At 47.8% G+C, this 22,467-nt stretch overlaps 1 protein-coding gene across 4 annotated transcripts in view; it reads right to left on the bottom strand.

The window, feature by feature from the left end:
- Window positions 1-201: 201 nt before the first annotated feature.
- LOC149357142 (uncharacterized) overlaps window positions 202-22,467 on the bottom strand; it is a 41,945-nt gene continuing 19,679 nt past the window's right edge. The window contains exons 4-5 of one of the 4 annotated variants that reach the window (XR_016291785.1): window positions 1,683-1,791; window positions 202-287 (exon numbers count right to left, since the gene is read on the bottom strand). Coding sequence is in view for 3 of the 4 variants with exons in the window: in XM_089584441.1 (XP_089440567.1) it covers window positions 242-287; window positions 1,683-1,791 (155 nt within the window). In the remaining variant the exon portion in view is untranslated. Of the gene's footprint in view, window positions 288-623; window positions 1,792-22,467 lie in introns of those variants that run through there. The other 3 variants (XM_089584441.1, XM_089584442.1, XM_089584443.1) reach the window with 3 other exon arrangements.

Here is a 22,467-nt window from a genome sequence, read left to right as displayed (position 1 = left end):
GTAGTGTAGTATTTGTGTAGTCTTTCTGTAGTGCAGTATTTCTGTAGTGACGTAATTCTGTAGTCTGCCTTCTGTAGTGCATTTGTGTAGTGTGTTGTATTCCTGTAGTCATTACCAAGTACGCTTTATTTGTGAATTAATATGCAGCTACAGAGCAGCAGTCTAACTCTGAACATTCCATGCATTCCTGCAGTACAGCCAGGCACAAAAACACCTCAATTGGAGCAAATCGACTATTTATTTACATATATACAGAATTTTTCTTCAGCAGGTCTCTCTTGTTCAGACTGTCCAAGGTGAAGAAAAAGAACAGTGATATATATAGTATGCATACACAACAAATTCATGCAAATGTTACAAGTCATACAGTGGAATCTTGATTATGCATTCCCCTTTCATGCAACGATCCACATTTAACATCAAATTGGCACGGGCCCGACGTAAACCCATAGGAATAATGCATTACAAGCCTCAATTATACAACTGAAGTATATGCACACACCCACTTCATACGATGGCTGGCGGGAACCGTCCGGAATGGGAGAGACATAGGCATGCAGGGCACTTTATAGACAGAAGTGACGTCAACCAAGCTGCTTCCAGATACAAATCAAGATGCAGACGTGCATGCAACGCGTGACCAAGTGCATCATGGCCTCTAATGACGGTTCTGCCGATGGCTCAGACTGAGTCCGTGCATGAAACCTGCATCTATCAGTGCGAGGCGGTCCGCCTGGCCCGTTTTTCCACGCGCTTCACTTACGAACACGTTGCGGAAATAAACTGCACGTTCATACCACCATTAAGTTATTTTAGAGGCGGTAAAAAGAGTAGACATTTCTGTGATCGCTGGTGGCTAGTTCAAAAGCGCTACCCGCTACACCTTGAGTAAAGCACAGGTTAGGCCGACAACACCCAGCAAGCGGTGTACTGTCAGCCGCCAGAACGCACATCACTGCAGAAATCGTGCCAAAGGTGGACATTGCGCTTTCTTTTTTCCTTTAAGATACGAATTCTTAGTACAGATACTGCTACCTGCTTCTGCGTAGTGACAGCGGTTCTAGAGAAAGTTTGAACAGAAAGACATGTCGCTGGCATGGCTGTATACTGTGCGCTGCACATCTCCAAAGGGTTGGAGTAGTCATATTCCTGGCGCGTTGTTCATATTTTTTCGAGATTCATCCGACATCTACTTAACGTGCAGAAACAGAGCGCTCGCCTGCCTTGTCTAAAGCCGCCTCTTCCACGCTGAAAAGCCTGGCTGCGCGCGGTCTCAGAAGTCTCAAAACATGAGCGCAAAGGAAAGATCGTTTACTTTAGATGACAAGAAAATTATCACAAGGATGCTATCTTCAATAATGCCCCGTGAACACTACAAAACGCTCCCGATCCTTGCTTTTATCTGTCTGCTAATGTGGTCCATAAGTGCTGTTAACAGTCTGGTTCATAAATATAATCTGTGCGTCATCTGAGTAGTCGACTGCCCTTAAGCAGAACTTGGGTAAAGCAGTATCTCACTATAGTAGGCAAATTCCAGTGAGATTTGCAGGTTATTCTAGTGCCTAAGTGTACCATACAGACAGTTAGGAGATACAGTCAAGTTACCAGTTTTGTAAGCACATGAGCTTACCCAATCTATTCATGCATATAACAAGAGACTATTGGCTTGAACAGCTATTTACCGCCGCAGGTCACAGCACTTCTGTGCCAGGTAGCGCGTGACCTTCTTGTGGCGCTTTTGGAGATCCTCAGCCGAGCAACCCTTCAGCTTCAAATAGTGCCAGAAGGAATCTGCACAGATGGGGTAATAAGTAATGTTAGTGTGGTTGAATATAAAAAATGAGCAGATGCTGAGGCAGTGATCGAATAACGAGCATTAATACAGCTAACATAGGTTGTCAGTTCGAATCCGTGCTGCGAGATAGGCTCCAACTTAACTAGTAAGTTTATGCTGCACTACAGGCTGAATCGTATGACACCATCTGGTACATTCATGCCAAACGGTTCACCCATAAATTTTACATGAATGTCGAGACTAAGCAGCCAGACTAATGCCTGCCAGACAGATATACATATACTGATCGATATAGTTTAGTTTCGAGCTGTGGTCCTCGAGCATCCCACTGCCACCTGCTATTATTTTATTCCATTATGTAACCCCCTCGGCTCCCATGGCAACTACTGGGATACACTGCTGCACTGGAGGCTGCCATCTTGGGTTCTATCCGTGGAATCAGCACAACTCTGAGGCTCAGAACGCAACGTAATGCTCTAAAATTACTACCTCGGGCTAATAGCTCTGGGAACAAAGCTTCACACACTGGTGCATAATATTATACTTCAGATACACCCAGCAAAGCAATAGAGAGAAAAGCCCTTTGATGAATAACAAAATTTAGCTGGAGTTTAAAAACCCACATGCACTCTGCGTAGGTTTGGGACTTGGGGGAAAAACAGAAGAGAGGTGCAGGAAATTGCAAAGGTTTTCAAGCAATTTCAACAAAATTTCAAAAATTATACAGTCCCTGAATTAGGGACGGCATACATCAAAGTGGTGACAAATGGAGTGACAAAGTTCCTTACACAGAGTGTGCATTGATGAGGAATGAGGAGGTTTTAGTGTTTATCTGGAAGATTAACAGCAAATTATTGCGCAGCAGTTTATTGCGCATCTCTGCTGCCTATGAAAGGCTAACCGCCGAATTCAGAAGTGCGCCTCAACTCAATACTCCGTCTCCACTCTGTGGAGTGGAGAAAACAACTGCCCTTCCATTTGATGGGCAGTTAGGATTGAAGAATGCCACTCGGCATTTCTTCAGACGAGGAGCTGCTCTAGAGACCTTCTTCCAACCGCCGTCCCTCGAGGAAGCATGAACAGCAAATGAAGGTGAGAATAAGGCGAAAAATTGCCTTTGGCTACAAAAAAGCATGGCATGGCTATTAGGTGTCTGTTTTATCACGCAGCACCACCTTAAGAACACAAAGAACCTCACCGTTTATTAGCCCAGTAAAACATCTTTTGCAAGCTGCCTGACGAAAGCAACAGAGAAAAACTACCGGAAACGCTTGCACATCTGGCAACCTTTGCCTCCAATGATGTAGCGTCTATGTAGGCATTTACGAATGGCATGAAAAACTGCCACGAATGGTGTAAAAAACTGCCATTCGTCAACTTGTGGGAGCTTTCGCTGGCCTGCAGAGGCCAGCGGCGAAGCTGAGAAGTACCAAAATGGGTTTGGGTTTATGGGGTTTAATGTCCCAAGTGACTCAGGCTATGAGGGATGCCATAGTGAAGGGCTCTGATAATTTCATCCACATGGGGTTCTTTCACGTGCACTGACATCGCACAGTACACAGGCTTCCAGCATTTTGTCTCCATCAGAATGCGACTGCCGCGCCCAGGATCGATCCTGTGTCTGAAGTCAACAGCTGAGCACCGCAACCCGAGACTGCTTCATCATCAAAATATGCATTACATAAATGACACTGCATCACAGAAAAGGACTAACAGTCATGGCCAAACTGTAGTTACAGCCAAAAGTTGGCACCGTGAACCTGCTCCCCACATCCAAAAGCTTGCACTTCAGGCCAACGCACACAAATCAGATTGTCTCCCAAACCCCATGACACTGCCTCCCAAAGAAGGTGGCAGCCAATAAGTGGGCAACAAAAAAGTAAACTGTGGGTAACAACTTGAATGTCTTGCATCACGCTACAAGGTGATGTGAAATTTGAGGAAAGGCCCCAGGAAGCACATAATTTTTTTTAGGTTTTCAGAGCACTCTTAGCCCTTTAAATGCCAAATGTTTTCCTAAAAAACATACCAGAAATTTTAAGCAATAAATTTTTTTGTTTACTTCATTATTCTTGAAGCCACTTCATTGCATACGCATGGGCAGCTGCAGAGCAGTCAGCTCAATGCACCGATTGTAGTTCACAGCACTCAGACATACAGACAAGGGACAGAAACAAAAAAGACGATGGCACAGGCACTGAACTTAACTTTTTTCAGAACTGTCGACATACTGCATAAATACCCACACCACAGGCACCAACACGCAGCGATTTATGCACTCGTGGTAACATGAAGTTGTATGAGAAGTAGTGGAAAAACAACAAAAGCTAGAAGCAAAAACCAGAGGACACAGCACAGGATAAAACCAGAACAAGGTGAGAGAAAAATTTATCAGCAAGTCATTTTTAAAAGACTGCCAACAGTGCATAGGTTTGACCAAAAGAATATTTAAGAACTGGTCAGATAAAATGGAACTAAAAAACCTTACGCACAAACACAGACCAAGCGCAGTTTAAAAAAAATGAAGGAGAAATAGTAAGAAAAAACACGCAATACAAGCAAAATGGTGATTGGGTAAGCAAACGAGAATTGAGCAACAAGCGAAGGTGAAGTGTGCTAAAATTTAAAAGTATAAAAGGGGAATAAAAACGCGCATGAGCCACAAAGGTGAAGCCAACAGTTATGATGGTTAAAAGTGGAAGATGACGTACAGTGAAGCCGAGAGATAAAATATAAAAAAAGTGAAATTCAATAACCAGTATGAAGGCAAAAATCAAGGAAAAACACGAAAAGAGGGAAGTTGGCGGAAGAGGCAAGGCATGTAACACACATGTAGAACCAGGGCTAGATCAAGTACGTCCACAAAGAAAGGCAATCCTCTGAGTGAAACCAAGCGTGTTCTTTACATTCACCCCGGAGCCTGAAAATCTCTGCGGCTTCCACCATTGCATTGCGTCAGCTTATTACGGGGCTCTATTAATGTCGTGTCCGGTCGCTGTGTTGAATGCAGCGAAAGACGCACACGGTACTTTAAGACTTCGTTTATTTAAAGCCGATGAGGGTGCGACCAGCGTCGACCGAGGCAGGAGCCGAACTGGCCGCCCGAAGAAAGGAGGGAGCGGAGAAGCGTCCACGGGAGGGAGTGGCTTCCCAAAACAGGAGGAGGATGCGGGGGCGCACCATGGGGGGGCATCTGGCGACAGCGTGCGACGAGGGGCAAGTGGTCGTTAGGAGGAGGATGCGAGTGGTCGTTAGGAGGAGGATGCGAGTGGTCGTTAGGAGGAGGATGCGAGTGGTCGTTAGGAGGAGGATGCGGGGGCGCACACACACAAAAGCAATAAGGGGACACAACACTTCCTTCCCCCTTAGAAAGTTGCCTGGTATCATGCAGGGGGTCGGCGCTCACGCGTGGAGGCGCGCTGGCTTTGTGCGCTCGGGGGAGAAACACTTGTAGGCTGGCTGTTGTTCGCTGTGTCTCCTAGGTCTGTCCTGGGCGAAGTCTCTTCTTCCGGGAAGAGGTGCCAGGCTATGTGGGAAGATGGTGCACGTGTTCTCTCCGCTGGCGGACAGCTCTCAGACGGCGTCGTAAATCTACGTAGCTGGTTGAGATGTCGGCGTGCTAATGTGCCATGTATGTTGACGAGCCAAGAGCGCAGGCCTATGCGTCTGACAATTGTAGCTTCCTCCCAGCGTGGCTTTTTCAGAAACTGTCGGGCGAGGACGCGCTGCCCCTCATTAAGCGTGCCGCAGCGCGGAATTGCTTTTTCTTCCCGGAACGTCTCTGCCTTTGGCTCGGGGAGGATGGCTGTGAGCTGGGTTCGCATTTCACGCTCGAACATCATTTTCGAGGGGGTCTCGCCTGTTGTGCTCTGAACCGTCGTGTGCTGCTTGAAGAGAAAGCGCGCAAGGCGGCGCTGCAGCGAGCCTGTCTGATCTCTTTCAAGGGCGCGTTTTAGCTCGGCTACGTAGCGCTCGGCTTGTCCGTTTGTCGCTGGGTGGTAGGGGGCCGATGTAACTGATGAGATCCCGTTGTCGCGATAAAACTTGAGGATCTCCGCAGACACAAACGGTGTTCCGTTGTCCGACACTACCTTGCGCGGCAGGCCGAACGTTGCAAATAGTGATCGGAGGTTGTCAATGACTGCTGCCGAAGTCGTCTGTCCCATTTGCCTTATCTCAAGCCACTTTGTGTAGGCATCTACGACCACAAGGAAAGTGCAGCCCTCAATTGGTCCTGCAAAATCAATGTGCAGTGTGTGCCATGGTGTGTCTGGCTTTTCCCATTCTGGGACAGGAGCTTTCGGCGGGGCGCTCCGGCTGCTCTGGCAAGGCTTGCATTCTCGCACCACTGTTTCGATGTCGTTGTCAATGCCAGGCCACCACATGTAGCTTCTGGCACACTTTTTCATTGCAACGATGCCCCGATGTCCGGCGTGGATGAGAGACATAGCTTGTGCGCGTAGTTCTCTCGGCATCACAACTCGGGACCCAAATATGATGCAGCCGCGATGGGTGCTCAACTCTGTAGCTCGCCTGCGGTAAGCGTCGAAGTTGTCCCCTTTGAGTTTATGCACGTTGCCTTGTTGAACAGCTGTGTAAACTAGCCGGAGAGCTGCGCACTTCTGCGTAGATGCTGCAACTGTGCCTGCTGTAAGCGGAGGTTCTGGCAGTGCTTCGAACATCAGAACGTCTCCTGGTGGAAATGGTTCGTCAACAGTTGCGTCTAGTGGCAGACGGCTTAGCGCATCGGCGTTTTGATGTTTACTCCCATTGCGGTAGACCAGAGCGTAGTCGTACGCTGAGAGTTTGATGCACCAACGTGTCATTCGCGGAGACAAAGTTGGTGGCATAGGCCTTTGTGGTCCCAGAATGCCCAATAGCGGTCGGTGATCGGTTATAAAGGTCACCTTCCGGCCGGCAATGTACTGGTGAAAATGTGTCGCCGCGTAGACGATGGCTAGCCCTTCTTTGTCAAGTTGCGCGTAGTTGCGTTCTGCTTGCGACAACGTACGTGAGGCGAAGGCGATGGGAGCTTCCCTTCCTTGCTCGTCAGTTTGCGATAGAACCGCGCCGACTCCGTACGGTGATGCGTCGCAAGCCAAAAGCAGAGGCTTCCTTTCGTCGTAGTGGCGGAGGACTGTACATCTTCGAATCAGGTCTTTCAGGGCATCGAATGACTGCTGATGGCGTGGCGACCATGTCCATGTCACATCTTTCCGAAGGAGTTGGTATAAGTCGTTGGCCACGGTAGCTCTTTGTTCCAAGAACCGGTCGTAGAACGTCAAGAGTCCGAGAAAAGCCTGTAGCTCCTGCTTGTTTGTTGGAGCTCGTGCTTCTGTGATCGCTCGCACTTTGTCCTCGGTAGGGTGAATGCCTTCCGCATCAATTTGGTGTCCCAGAAATTGCACCTCTGGCACCGCAAAACAGCACTTCGATTTGCTTATGCACAAATGAGCGTTTGCTAGCCTTTCGAGAACGAGCTCTAGGCGCACTGCATGCTCTTCAGTGGAAGTGCCACTGATGATGACATCGTCAAGGTAGACACAAACTCCTGGGATGCCCTGAAGCACTGTCTCCATGAATTTTTGAAATATGGCCGGGGCTGCAGCTACGCCAAAAGGCAGTCGCTTGACTTTGTACAAGCCTTTCAGTGTGTTAATTGCCAATAATTCAGCAGTTGACTCGCTCACCTTCAGCTGCTGATACGCCTGGGTGAGGTCCAATGTGCTGAAGACTCTTGCGCCACGTAGTACACTGAATACTTCTTCAGGTGTCGGTAGCGGGTAAGAGGACGCTTTAGTCGCAAGATTGACGGTGCTCCGGTAGTCTCCGCAGAGGCGTATGGTTCCGTTCTTCTTGCGAACTACGACAAGTGGTGTGGCCCATTCTGAATGCTGCGTCGGCTCGATGACACCTTGCTGCTCCAGTTTGTCCAACTCTTTTTCAACTGAAGCTCGGAGAGCAAAGGGCACCGGCCTGGCCTTCAGAAATTTGGGTTGCGCGTTGTCCAACAACTCCAGTGTGACCGGGGGCCCTTCGTTTCCTGGAATCTTTTCCGAGAATACTCTTTCGTATTTCTCTTGCAGTTGCTCAACCATGTTCTGGCTCGGCGTCTTGTGTATGCCGCATATCATCACGCCTAGTGGAGAAAACCAGTTTCTCCCTAGAAGGCTTGATCCTGTGCCCTTCACAACAAGCAGAGGTAGCGTATGGGTCTGGCCGTTGTAGTTAACCTGCACGTTGGCAGAGCCCAATAGTGGCAGATTCTGTCCTGACCACGTTCGCAGGTGCGTGTCGTCTTGTTGCAGGGCGGGTGCGTCAGATGGCCACGAAGTTCGGAACGTGTCCTCACTGATCAGAGTACAGGCTGCGCCGGAGTCCACCTCGAACTTAATCAGCTGGTGATGTACGCTTACTTCTGTAAAAATCTTCGGTCGCGTGCCGAGATTCATGGTGTTCAGGTCGTACAACACAGATGGTGTTGCTGATGTTGTTCCATGGAGATCAGATAGCGGCGTATTCTCTGAGGCGTTGACGCTATGATTAGGCTGGGAAGGTGACTTTATCTTGGCAAGTCTCCGTTTCGTAATGCATGCTCTTTCGATATGCCCTCGCTTGTGGCAAAAATTACACGTGGCTGACTGGAATCGACATCCCTGGGGGTTGTGTTGGTCGTCACACCGCCAGCAGCGTTGTGCCTTTTTGACCGATTTTACAACAACAGAAGGCTTGCGCACCTGGTTGCTTGTCTGGTGTACCGGCTCGGTGTTCCGGCGAATCCCTCTCTGCTGGTGACCGGCGCTCTCCGCTCGAACGGCGATGTCGTAAGCTTTGCTGAATGTGAGGTCCTTCTCAGCGAACAGGCGCTGCTGCAGTGACTCGTCACTCAGTCCGCACACAAATCTGTCGCGTAACATCACGTCCAAGGGAAGCATGGTGGTGTTAGCAGAAGAAGCTGCGTCTCCCTCCTGCCCGGTAGCTGTTGTCGACAGCGTTCCAAAATTGCAGTCGGCAGCGAGCTTCTTGAGCGCGGCTACGTAGGCGCTCACAGTTTCTCCTCCCAGTTGATCTCGTCGTTGGAAGCGAGCCCGGCTGTAGACCTCGGATGGCCTTGGGTCGTAGTGCTTTTGCAGCGCTTTTACGATGTCGTCGTAAGACACTGCCGCTGGTGTGCTTGGCTGAATAAGGGCGCAGACAGTATCGTAGGTCTGCTCCCCGCACAGCGTCAGCAGGTTGGCCCTCTTCAAGGCTGGGTCTGTGATGTTGTTAGCTTCAAAGTAGAACTGAAGGCGTCCAACCCACGATGACCACGATGAGCCGTTGAATTCTGGTATCTGATTGGGAAACCCTCGCGTAGCCATGGCTTGTCAATAGCGTTGCGTAGCGCGGGTCGAATCCACTTTCTCGTCGCCACTGTCGTGTCCGGTCGCTGTGTTGAATGCAGCGAAAGACGCACACGGTACTTTAAGACTTCGTTTATTTAAAGCCGATGAGGGTGCGACCAGCGTCGACCGAGGCAGGAGCCGAACTGGCCGCCCGAAGAAAGGAGGGAGCGGAGAAGCGTCCACGGGAGGGAGTGGCTTCCCAAAACAGGAGGAGGATGCGGGGGCGCACCATGGGGGGGCATCTGGCGACAGCGTGCGACGAGGGGCAAGTGGTCGTTAGGAGGAGGATGCGAGTGGTCGTTAGGAGGAGGATGCGAGTGGTCGTTAGGAGGAGGATGCGGGGGCGCACACACACAAAAGCAATAAGGGGACACAACAATTAACACAGTGGCTTTTTCGAACTTTGGGCAGCATGGCTTTTTTGCGTCCCATTATCAGCAGTGGACTTGCAGGTACCTAAGAGATGTACCCGATAAATCAGTGTAATGCTCTCTTAGCCTTCCATTGATGCCAATGTATACCTTGCGGCCAGACAAAGGGATTGAGCAAGCACTTCTTGCGCATGCCGCTAAGGGTTTCTGTAAGATGCGGTGTAGCCTGTTTCTTTTTCATTGACGATCCTAGAGAGGTGCGATAGGTGAGGGGGGGGGGGCGGCAGCAAAAAAAAAAGCATCTACTCTATCTCTTGAATTTTCTAAAGGTAAATTTCACAGCACTTTAAGGAAATCAAAGAGAAAGTAGGAGTAGACATTGCCTTTTCTGACCCCCTAGCACCTATCACAGTTGTGGAATCCTGAATGAAAAAAAAAAAGACTCTGCACCAAGCGGTACAGAAAACCCTTAGCGCCATGCACGGAGGGCGTTTAATCAATCCCTTTGTCTTGCCGCAATTAGGTATACATTGGCATCAATGAAAGGATAAGGGAGCATACGATTGATTTATTGGGTACATCTCTCAGGAATCTGCCAGTCGGGAAGACCAAACCGCAAAACTGTATCGCACAGAAGCAGGTGACAACACAAGGCCGTACTGACAACTGAAAATTTATTGAAGAACAGCAGTGCTTACATAGACATGTAAGCACAGACCGCAGTCACCTGCCCGAAGCTCCCGCAGTCGTGGCCTAGTGGTTTGAGCGCCCGTCTCGGCTGCGGGAGGTGGGTGGTTCGAAACCAACCCACCGCCGGGCACCCACCGGTCAAAAGGGTACAAGCGTCCCCCGGCCTGGCGCTCGGCTTCCTTTAGGGGTGTACGTTTGGGAGAAGTGAAAAAAAAAGGGCCACAAATTGGGCTTATGCCGCACGAGGCGGACTTATGGTTGCTTGGCGGGGGAACTTATCACTCATCCGCCAAGGCAACTGTTTGGTCTAAGGCCCTTTTCCCAAGCATCTCACCCTAGAAGAGCCGAGCACCAGGCCAGGGGAAATCTTGTACCCATTAAAGAAACCGGTGGGTACCCGGCGGCACTGGGGATCGAACCCAGCACCTCCCGAATGCGAGGCGGATGCTCTACCACAAGGCCACGCTTCGGTCCAAAGAAGTTTTCGGCCTGCCAAAATAGCTTCCCCCGGCCATACACAGACTAGGCCAGGGCCAGGCCACTTCCCAAGTGCAAGTCTCTTGCACAAAGTGCTTGGTGCGCCCCCTCACCAGAGACTGCTCTTGTACCAATTTAGGTTTGGTCATCCTCGGGCTCGAAAGCCCTCCCATCGAGCGTGGCGGACTGACGAACTACTGCCACCCCGATGGTCGTGTGTGGGTCCAACCCACGAGCTTCGGACAGGCGGGGTCGCTACTCCCCGTGGTGCACCTCTGTGATGTGCACCCCTGCCAGACACCGAAGCGCCCTCGACTTCGGGTAATCGCTTCGCGCCGCACTGCAAGCGGGAGCCCGATTCTACCAACTTTTATTAAGCGTCTTGGATTTGACGCCGGCCCTGCAAGCAGGACCTACCGCCTACGTACCCGCAGTGCGAGTACGCTTTCCGAAAACCGCAAAGTTTTCGCTTTGTACACACGACTCTCTGCCCACAGTGACGGGATTTGAAGGCGCAGGCTCCTTTCCCAAGCAATGCAGCCCTAGGAAGCCGAGCACCAGGCCGGGCCATAGCTTGTACCCATTTTGAGAAAACCGGTGGGTACCCGGCCGGCGGCGGGAGTCGAACCCACCACCTCCCGAAGCCGAGGCGGGCGCTCTGCCACGAGGCCACCGCAGCCGTGGCCTCGTGGCAGAGCGCCCGCCTCGGCTTCGGGAGGTGATGGGTTCGACTCCCGCCACCGGCCGGGTACCCACCGGTTTTCTCAAAATGGGTACAAGCTATGGCCCGGCCTGGTGCTCGGCTTCCCAGGGTTGCATTGCTTGGGAAAGGAGCCTGCGCCTTCAAATCCCGTCACTGGGAGGATTGTTGAAAAAAAAAGGGCCACAAATTGGGCTTATGCCGCACGAGGCGGACTTATGGTTGCTTGGCAGGGGAACTTATCACTCATCCGCCAAGGCAACTGTTTGGTCTAAGACCGAAGCGTGGCCTTGTGGTAGAGCATCCGCCTCGCATTCGGGAGGTGCTGGGTTCGACCCCCAGTGCCGCCGGGTACCCACCGGTTTCTTTAATGGGTACAAGGTTTCCCCTGGCCTGGTGCTCGGCTCTTCTAGGGTGAAATGCTTGGGAAAAGGGTCTTAGACCAAAACAGTTGCCTTGACGGATGAGTGATAAGTTCCCCCGCCAAGCAACCATAAGTCCGCCTCGTGCGGCATAAGCCCAATTTGTGGCCCTTTTCTTTTTTCTCGCAAGTCAGACAGCCGGAAAAACCGCCATGTCTAGTCAGCTGTGATACTCTGAAGTTTTCTCTTCGAAACAAAGGATCGCTTACAGTGTTTGTCTTGAGACACGCTGGTTAGAGCGTACGAGTTTTGAGTCGGAACTCCTCACTTTGCAGTGAAACACGAACCACCTTTGCAGGCTGAGTGCTCGAAACTAGGTTGCCCCCGAAGGGGCGCAGCGGGGTTTACGGAGCCTCTTCCAAGCGCACACCCCTGAAGAAGCCGGGCGCCGGGCCGGGGGTGGCTTGTACCCATTTTTACCGGTGGGTGTCCGGCGGTGGGTTTCGAACCAACCACCTCCCGCAGCCGAAGCGGACGCCCAGACCACTAGGCCACGACTGTGTAATCGCGTGTGTAATCTGCAAACAATCGTAAAGAGGCAAAAAAATTCAATGGCAACCATGGAGCTGAGCAAATATGACAATCACCTGCTCAACAACGAAACAAAAACGGGGGGAAACACAGACAGAAACGCTAATTTTCCTGAAAAATGAACACAGTAGGTGTGCTGACACACTTATCTGGCTCCGACTTCAAGATGGCAACAGCCTCGACAATTTCTCTTTCCAACTGCTCCTTTCTTGGGTTGTGTTGGGTTTTATGGCACATAGGCAGCTAAGGCCATCATCCGCCAAGCACAAGGTATGGAAAATGTTTTCTGCGGGATATAATAAAAATGTGGAACGTGATAGTGGTGTAAAGGGCCTAAAAAGTTTAACTACCTAGTAATAACAGACAAAACGAGATTTAAGAATGGCTAATGGTAAAAGCTTTAAAAAAAAGGTCAGGCAGCCTCAGCGTCCATTCTTGGCTGGCCAAGGATGTCGAGGATCCCAACCAACGAAATAAAAAGCCTCAGCCTTCTTCCAAGGAATGAGAAAGTGGCTGAGGTGTATCATGTAATAGAGTGAGCCAGTGGTTCAAAAATTATAGTTTTTCCAGTACGCCTGCTTCTTTTAAAAAGCTAAATATAGAAGGAATGTTAACAATGGCATTATCGTGTAAGAGCAGTGCTGGATGAAAAGGAATGCATTCTCTATAAAAGTGACTAAAATACTTTTTTCTCAGTTTTTCAAGTTTAACACAAGAGATTAAAATATGGTTAACCGAAAGTTCGTCTCCGCATTCTTCGCAAACAGGTTCGTCTTTTTTTGTAAGGAGAAAGTTGTGTGTAAGGTGCGTGTGGCCTATTCGGAGACGGCATAAGATGACTTCTTTAAGACGTTCCTGGTGCACACACGACTTAAATTCACCTAAAACTGGTTTTACCAAGTGCAGTTTATTTTTTACTTCACTGTTCCAAGCCGACTGCCACTTTTTCCTTAGTTTCCTTTCTATTGATTTCATGCAGTCATTATAGGGTATACTTACTTTTTTAATTTCCCTTCCACGAGCCTTAGCAGCACACAGATCTGCTCTCTCGTTGCCTGTTATTCCAACATGACTAGGTACCCAGCATAGTTTTATGTTTTGTCCTCGAGCTGTGGCTGTTACTATGTCGTGTATGATGTCACCAAGTATAGGAGTGATAGCGTTTCCAGAGTGGAGAGCTGTAATTACACTTAAGGAGTCTGTATAAATAATACTGTTTGGGAGGTTCTCGTTAACTATTTTTTCTATGGCCATACAGACTGCGTAACTTTCTGCAGTGAAGATGGATGTGCACTGTGGAAGTCTTATTGTTTTCTCCGAATTCCCTCGTACCACTGCACTTCCTACGTAAACATCTGTTTTTGATCCATCCGTGTAGAAATCCGTAAAACTATTGTATTTTTCTTCCAGTGCAAGGAATTCTTGTATTATATGTTGTTGTGGAGTTTGTTTTTTATGGAAGTGTGTAAGAGTGATGTCACAGATTGCAGGAAAATTGTACCATGGAGGCAGTGGATTTTGTCTTGGTGCAATGGCAGGTAGTGTGTTTAGAACGCCGAGGTTTTGGCACATCTCTTCAAAACGCAGGAGGAGTGGCCTTATAGCTAGCGGCTTGTTGTTATACAGTGTTCTTGATGGGCATTTTGTGACTGTGGGGTAACATAGGTGTTTGGGCAGCGAACGGATTTTTAAAATGTACGAGCATGTGAGCATGGTTCTTCGATCTGTAAGTGATGGTTCGTTGGTTTCTGCATAAAGACTGTTTATGGGTGACGTCCTGTATGCACCGGTGGAAAGACGCAAACCTAGGTTGTGTACTGGATCTAGTCGTTTAAGGTATGATGGTCTCGCTGAGCCATACACTATACATCCATAATCAAGGGTAGAGCGCACTACAGAACGGTAAATTTTTAAAAGACATGTTCTGTCGGAACCCCAATGTTTTCGTGACAGTACTTTTATTATATTCAGGGATTGAGAAGCTTTCTTTTTGAGGGTGTTTATGTGTGGCAGGAATGTGAGTTTTTTGTCAAAAGTTACTCCCAAAAACTTGTGTTCATCGTTCACTGGTAATGTGACCTCATTCAGGAAAAGAGTGGGATCGGTGTGCAGCCCTCTTCTAAGCGAGAAGAGTACAGCTACTGACTTTAGCGAGGAAAACTTGAATCCATTTTTATCTGCCCATGTTGTTAGTCTGTTTACTGTCAGCTGTATTTGCCTTTCACACGATGTAACACTAGAGGATGTGCAAGCAATCTGGAGATCGTCGACACAGATTGAATACATGATGGACTTTGGAATTATTTTTGCTAGGGAGTTCATTTTTACTATGAAGAGCGTAGTGCTTAATATGCATCCCTGAGGTACGCCATTCTCTTGAGTGAACTTCTTAGAAAGAGTGGCACCGAGACGTACTTCAAATGAACGGTTGGACAAAAAGTCACTCAAGCATTTCAGCATCCTACCACGTATGCCGAGGTCTCCAAGGTCCCGCAGAATGCCGAACCTCCATGTGGTGTCATAAGCTTTCTCTAAATCAAAAAAGACCGCAAGGCAGTGTTGTCTGTGTATAAATGCTTCTCGAACTGTGTTCTCAAGGCGAACAAGATGGTCTGTTGTAGAGCATGCTTTTTTGTACCCACACTGATGAATGTCAAGATGTTCACGTGATTCTAATACAAACATCAACCTTATGTTCAGAACACTTTCAAAGGATTTTGCAAGTACGCTTGTCAGGGCTATGGGTCTGTAATTGCCAGGGGATGTAGGCAGCTTTCCGGGCTTTAAGAATGGTACCACAATGGCTTTTTTCAAAGCCTCTGGTATCTCTCCTGATACCCATATTTTGTTAAAAAATGTGAGAAGTGATACCACAGCAGGCTCAGACAGATGGGCGAGCATTTCGTAATGAATGCCATCTGGTCCTGGTGCGGTCTTTTTACCGGCAGAAAGTACGCTCTTAATTTCTTGTAGTGTAATTGGGATATTATATGCTTCGTGAGCATTGCCTGTTGTCGGCAGTCTCTGTCTTTCGGCCGTGTTTTTATATTTTAAAAATGATTCTGTGTAGTGAGAGGAACTCGATATAGTGGAAAAATGTTCACCTAATATATCTGCTTGTTCTTTTATATTTGTCTGCACACCAGGAGCTGTCAGAAGAGGAACCGTGAATGGGGAGTAACGACCATCTAGTTTATGTACCTGCTCCCACATTTTTTTTGATGTGATGTGGCTGTTTATTGATGAAACGAAGCTCTGCCATGATGCTTCTTCGGCATTTCGACGTACGTTCCGAGCCCTAGCTCTTGCTTTCTTAAAGGGGCCCAGAAACACAATCTTAGTTAACTGTTTTGCCTGTTGATTGCATACAGTGAGTTATAATGGTGCTATTAGCGTCGGTAACACCGCGTATATTCCGTTTTTTAATATTTTAATGTCCCCCCAAAAACAACTTCATGGCTCTGATGGTGTCGCCACACAGTGGCGGGTTTTTAGCAGCGGATATGACATCACCTGGCGCGAGCTTGATGACCGGACAAACAGTAAATATACTGCAAATTGTGTGAATAAATGGAGAAACATTTTGTCACCTGTCTGCGTTTTATATTATATCAACAAAGACAATTTGTTTGTCTTAGATAAAAGCCCTGCAAGGCAAGTAAAATAAAAATACACCACCAGGGGCGCTCTGGCATGGAAACAACACTGCCAGTCTCACACAGAGCAGGCAACCATGGAGTACAAACTTCCGCGACGTGCTCTGGCTGGCTGTTTTGATTGGTTGCGCCACGTGCCGTCATTGGGAGAGCGAAATAGGAGTGGGAAGCCCCGCCAAAATCGAGTTGAGGGCAGCGTTTTGTTTGCTTGTATTTTGAAATTTCTTCACTGAATAACTCCCGTTCCTGTGCATCGATTCCTGTAATTCTTTTTAAGTCAGCATCTGTGTGACATAAAGAACCCATCTGAAGTATAGCCGGTATTCCCCCAGGCAGTGTTTCGCAGCCCCTTTAAAGTTAATAAGGTTCTCCTGCGTAGGGTATCTGCGAAATATACCCCAAACTTTGTTTTGCAGTTTTTTTGCTTCTTTGCAATCTTCAGTCCACCACACTTTATAGTTTTGCCGTACTATTCCTGAAGACTGAGGTATAGCCGAGTGTGCGGCAGCGAGAATACAAGTTGTGAATTTTTCATTTATTTCATTGATATTAAGATTCTCTAAAACAATTTTTTCTAAAGTGGCTTGTGTTCTAAAAAGTTGCCAGTCTGCTAAATGAAGCTTCCAGCGCCGTGGCTTTGTCGGGATGACTGATGGTGGGGATGACAGGCTGATTTCAACAGGCAGATGATCGCTTCCGTAGGCGTTGTCTAAAACACCCCATTTAAAATCGCTAAAAACAGATGGAGAACTAAAAGACAAATCTAAAACACTCATTTTTCCTGAGCTAGGACAGCAATAAGTGGGCTTGCCGGTGTTTAGGAGACAAATGTTATTTGATAGTATAAAATCCTCAACGACATGACCCCTACTATCAGTTTTATCACTGCCCCAAAAACAAGAGTGTGCGTTAAAATCTCCCACTACCACGTATGGCTCTGGCAACTGTTCTAAAAGGTTCTCTAATTCATGCTGCGTTACTTCGAGGTGCGGTTGAAGATATATGGAACAAAGTGTGATGGTTTTGTGAGCAACCACAGTGGCTGCTACGGCTTCGAATTTAGTTTTCAGTTTGAGCTCGCGAACTGCTACTCCAGGCTGCACAACGATGGCTATGCCTCCCGAGAGTCTGCTCGCCCCTTCTCGGTCCTGGCGGAAGACAGTGTATTTTTTTAGCACCTTTGTGTGCCGAGGACCTAAATTGGTTTCCTGCAGGCATAAAGCAACAGGAGAATTCGTGTTTAAAATGTCTTTGATATCTGTATAGTTATTTACGAGTCCTCGGCAGTTCCAGTGTATTATGAAAGCCATCTTTAGGTTGTGTGTGCGTGAAGAAAAACTAAAATTAACTTGGATTTGGCCCCGTGACTCGGGACCTGAAATTTTTCAGTCGATCCAAGGAGCTTCGCCGTCCGTCCGACGTGGACGGCACGGGGCTGCCTTGGGTTGTTGTGTCCATCGCCTCTGCAGAGGCGCTGGACGACCGTGCAGGAGGCACGTTGATTTTCAAGTTAGACCTCGACCTGTGGGAAGAGGTCTTGGGGCCCGCCGACCCGGGGGTCTGCGTTGCCTCCTTCGGGGTTTGCGGAGTAGCGCTAGCTACTCCACACGGGGGCGCGGGTGGCCCCGCCACAGGCTCACTGCGTGTGGCCTGGACAGGTGCCGAAGCCTGGTGTGGTGTGCCGCGCCCACGCACCATATCGGCAAAGTTTGGTTTTGCACTGAAGGAGAATGTGTTTGTTTGCGCATATCGCCTTCTTGCTTCCTTGAAAGAAATGTTTTCAGTAGTCTTGAGAGTAATGATTTCTTTTTCTTTTTTCCAAGAAGGACAAGCTCTGGAATAGGCAGCATGGTCTCCTTCACAGTTTGCACACCGCGGTGTAGCAACACATTCTTCAGATTGGTGTTCTTTTGACGAGCATTTTGCGCAAGTTTTGTGGCCGCGACAACTCTGTGAACCGTGGCCAAATCTCTGGCAGTTGAAACATCTGCGTGGGTTGGGAATATACGGTCTTACATTTATCTTCAGGTAACCAGCTTCAATGCTTTCAGGCAGTGTGCTGTTATTGAAAGTGAGGATCAGGTGCTTTGTGTCTATTTCCTTGTTATCCTTCCGGATCTTTATGCGCTGAACATTTATGACATCTTGGTCAGTAAGGCCCTCAAGCATTTCTTTCTCAGAGAGGTGGATAAAGTCGATTTCAGATATGACGCCTCGGACAGTGTTCAAAGATCGATGTGAACTGACAGAGACTGGGATTTCCCCAATGGAGGCAAGGTTTGAGAGTTTAGAGTGTTGGACAGTGTCACGAAGTTCGAGCAGTAAGTCACCGCTGGCCATTTTTGATACCTTGTACCCAAGGCCCAAGGTATCTGTAAGGCACTTTGCTACTAGGAACGGGGATATCATTCTTGCTTGTTTTCCTCCTGCTTCGCTATGGACAACATCAAATTTTGGGAAAGATAGTTTTCTTTTCTGAAAAAAAATCATCTGCATCGTTCCGCCCTCTTTTGAGAGAGCGATCATCTTTGGAAAGGGGGGGGAGCCATAAAAAATGATGTTTTTCGGTCATGGTGCCAGCCACCCACCATGGAGTCCAACAAGGGGACGCGACAGGAACTTGAAAGAAAGTCCTGCCTACGCCAGCTGTACACCTTAACTATAACCTAATATGACTCAACTCAGGGTAGTTGGTCACACACGGTTAACCCTCGCCGCCAGGAAAAAGAGGAAAAACCAAGAAGGGAAGAGGATACAGGAAAGTTGTAAGAAAGGAGATAGGACAGTGAAAGATGGAGAGAAGAACAGGAAAAGGCGACTGCCGATTTCCCCCGGTCGGGTCAGGCCGGAGATGCCGTCTACAGGAAGCTGGGGCCAAAGTGGTGTGTTGCCTCCGCCGAGGGGCCTTAAAGGTCCAAACGCTCGGCATCGGCTCAACCACCAGGATCCCACTGCCACCTGCTATTATTTTATTCCCTTATGTAACCCCCTCGGCTCCCATGGCAACTGCTGGGATACACTGCTGAACTAGAGGCTGCCATCTTGGGTTCTATCCGTGGAATCAGCACAACTCTGAGGCTCAAAACACAACCAGGCTCAGAACGCAACGTAATGCTCTAAAATTACTACCTCGGGCTAATAGCTCTGGGAACAAAGCTTCACACACTGGTGCATAATATTATACTTCAGATACACCCAGCAAAGCAGTAGAGAGAAAAGCCCTTTGATGAATAACAAAATTTAGCTGGAGTTTAAAAACCCACATGCACTCTGCGTAGGTTTGGGACTTGGGGGAAAAACAGAAGAGAGGTGCAGGAAATTGCAAAGGTTTTCAAGCAATTTCAACAAAATTTCAAAAATTATACAGTCCCTGAATTAGGGACGGCATACATCAAAGTGGTGACAAATGGAGTGACAAAGTTCCTTACACAGAGTGTGCATTGATGAGGAATGAGGAGGTTTTAGTGTTTATCTGGAAGATTAACAGCAAATTATTGCGCAGCAGTTTATTGCGCATCTCTGCTGCCTATGAAAGGCTAACCGCCGAATTCAGAAGGGCGCCTCAACTCGATACTCCGTCTCCACTCTGTGGAGTGGAGAAAACAACTGCCCTTCCATTTGATGGGCAGTTAGGATTGAAGAATGCCACTCGGCATTTCTTCAGACGAGGAGCTGCTCTAGAGACCTTCTTCCAACCGCCGTCCCTCGAGGAAGCATGAACAGCAAATGAAGGTGAGAATAAGGCGAAAAATTGCCTTTGGCTACAAAAAAGCATGGCATGGCTATTAGGTGTCTGTTTTATCACGCAGCACCACCTTAAGAACACAAAGAACCTCACCGTTTATTAGCCTAGTAAAACATCTTTTGCAAGCTGCCTGACGAAAGCAACAGAGAAAAACTACCGGAAACGCTTGCACATCTGGCAACCTTTGCCTCCAATGATGTAGCGTCTATGTAGGCATTTACGAATGGCATGAAAAACTGCCACGAATGGTGCAAAAAACTGCCGTTCGTCAACTTGTGGGAGCTTTCGCTGGCCTGCAGAGGCCAGCGGCGAAGCTGAGAAGTACCAAAATGGGTTTGGGTTTATGGGGTTTAATGTCCCAAGTGACTCAGGCTATGAGGGATGCCATAGTGAAGGGCTCTGATAATTTCATCTACATGGGGTTCTTTCACGTGCACTGACATCGCACAGTACACAGGCTTCCAGCATTTTGTCTCCATCAGAATGCGACTGCCGCGCCCAGGATCGATCCTGTGTCTGAAGTCAACAGCTGAGCACCGCAACCCCTGAGACTGCTTCATCATCAAAATATGCATTACATAAATGACACTGCATCACAGAAAAGGACTAACAGTCATGGCCAAACTGTAGTTACAGCCAAAAGTTGGCACCGTGAACCTGCTCCCCACATCCAAAAGCTTGCACTTCAGGCCAACGCACACAAATCAGATTGTCTCCCAAACCCCATGACACTGCCTCCCAAAGAAGGTGGCAGCCAATAAGTGGGCAACAAAAAAGTAAACTGTGGGTAACAACTTGAATGTCTTACATCACGCTACAAGGTGATGTGAAATTTGAGGAAAGGCCCCAAGAAGCACATAATTTTTTTAGGTTTTCAGAGCACTCTTAGCCCTTTAAATGCCAAATGTTTTCCTAAAAAACATACCAGAAATTTTAAGCAATAAATTTTTTTGTTTACTTCATTATTCTTGAAGCCACTTCATTGCATACGCATGGGCAGCTGCAGAGCAGTCAACTCAATGCACCGATTGTGGTTCACAGCACTCAGACATACAGACAAGGGACAGAAACAAAAAAGACGATGGCACAGGCACTGAACTTAACTTCTTCCAGAACGGCCGACATACTGCATAAATACCCACACCACAGGCACCAACACGCAGCGATTTATGCACTCGTGGTAATATGAAGTTGTATGAGAAGTAGTGGAAAAACAACAAAAGCTAGAAGCAAAAACCAGAGGACACAGCACAGGATAAAACCAGAACAAGGTGAGAGAAAAATTTATCAGCAAGTCATTTTTAAAAGACTGCCAACAGTGCATAGGTTTGACCAAAAGAATATTTAAGAACTGGTCAGATAAAATGGAACTAAAAAACCTTACGCACAAACACAGACCAAGCGCAGTGAAAAAAAAATGAAGGAGAAATAGTAAGAAAAAACACGCAATACAAGCAAAATGGTGATTGGGTAAGCAAACGAGAATTGAGCAACAAGCGAAGGTGAAGTGTGCTAAAATTTAAAAGTATAAAAGGGGAATAAAAACGCGCATGAGCCACAAAGGTGAAGCCAACAGTTATGATGGTTAAAAGTGGAAGATGACGTACAGTGAAGCCGAGAGATAAAATATAAAAAAAAGTGAAATTCAATAACCAGTATGAAGGCAAAAATCAAGGAAAAACACGAAAAGAGGGAAGTTGGCGGAAGAGGCAAGGCATGTAACACACATGTAGAACCAGGGCTAGATCAAGTACGTCCACAAAGAAAGGCAATCCTCTGAGTGAAACCAAGCGTGTTCTTTACATTCACCCCGGAGCCTGAAAATCTCTGCGGCTTCCACCATTGCATTGCGTCAGCTTATTACGGGGCTCTATTAACACAGTGGCTTTTTCGAACTTTGGGCAGCATGGCTTTTTTGCGTCCCATTATCAGCAGTGGACTTGCAGGTACCTAAGAGATGTACCCGATAAATCAGTGTAATGCTCTCTTAGCCTTCCATTGATGCCAATGTATACCTTGCGGCCAGACAAAGGGATTGAGCAAGCACTTCTTGCGCATGCCGCTAAGGGTTTCTGTAAAATGCGGTGCAGCCTGTTTCTTTTTCATTGACGATCCTAGAGAGGTGCGATAGGTGATGGGGGGGGGGGGGGGGCGGCAGCAAAAAAAAAAGCATCTACTCTATCTCTTGAATTTTCTAAAGGTAAATTTCACAGCACTTTAAGGAAATCAAAGAGAAAGTAGGAGTAGACATTGCCTTTTCTGACCCCCTAGCACCTATCACAGTTGTGGAATCCTGAATGAAAAAAAAAAAGACGCTGCACCAAGCGGTACAGAAAACCCTTAGCGCCATGCGCGGAGGGCGTTTAATCAATCCCTTTGTCTTGCCGCAAGGTATACATTGGCATCAATGAAAGGATAAGGGAGCATACGATTGATTTATTGGGTACATCTCTCAGGAATCTGCCAGTCGGGAAGACCAAACCGCAAAACTGTATCGCACAGAAGCAGGTGACAACACAAGGCCGTACTGACAACTGAAAATTTATTGAAGAACAGCAGTGCTTACATAGACAAGTCGCGTGTGTAATCTGCAAACAATCGTAAAGAGGCAAAAAAATTCAATGGCAACCATGGAGCTGAGCAAATATGACAATCACCTGCTCAACAACGAAACAAAAACAACCGGGGGAAACAC

This window comes from Amblyomma mixtum, chromosome 3 (assembly GCF_055824585.1).
Source record: "Amblyomma mixtum isolate Tamu chromosome 3, ASM5582458v1, whole genome shotgun sequence".
Taxonomy (NCBI): Eukaryota; Metazoa; Arthropoda; class Arachnida; order Ixodida; family Ixodidae; genus Amblyomma; species Amblyomma mixtum.
This window is presented reverse-complemented; position numbering and strand designations above follow the sequence as displayed.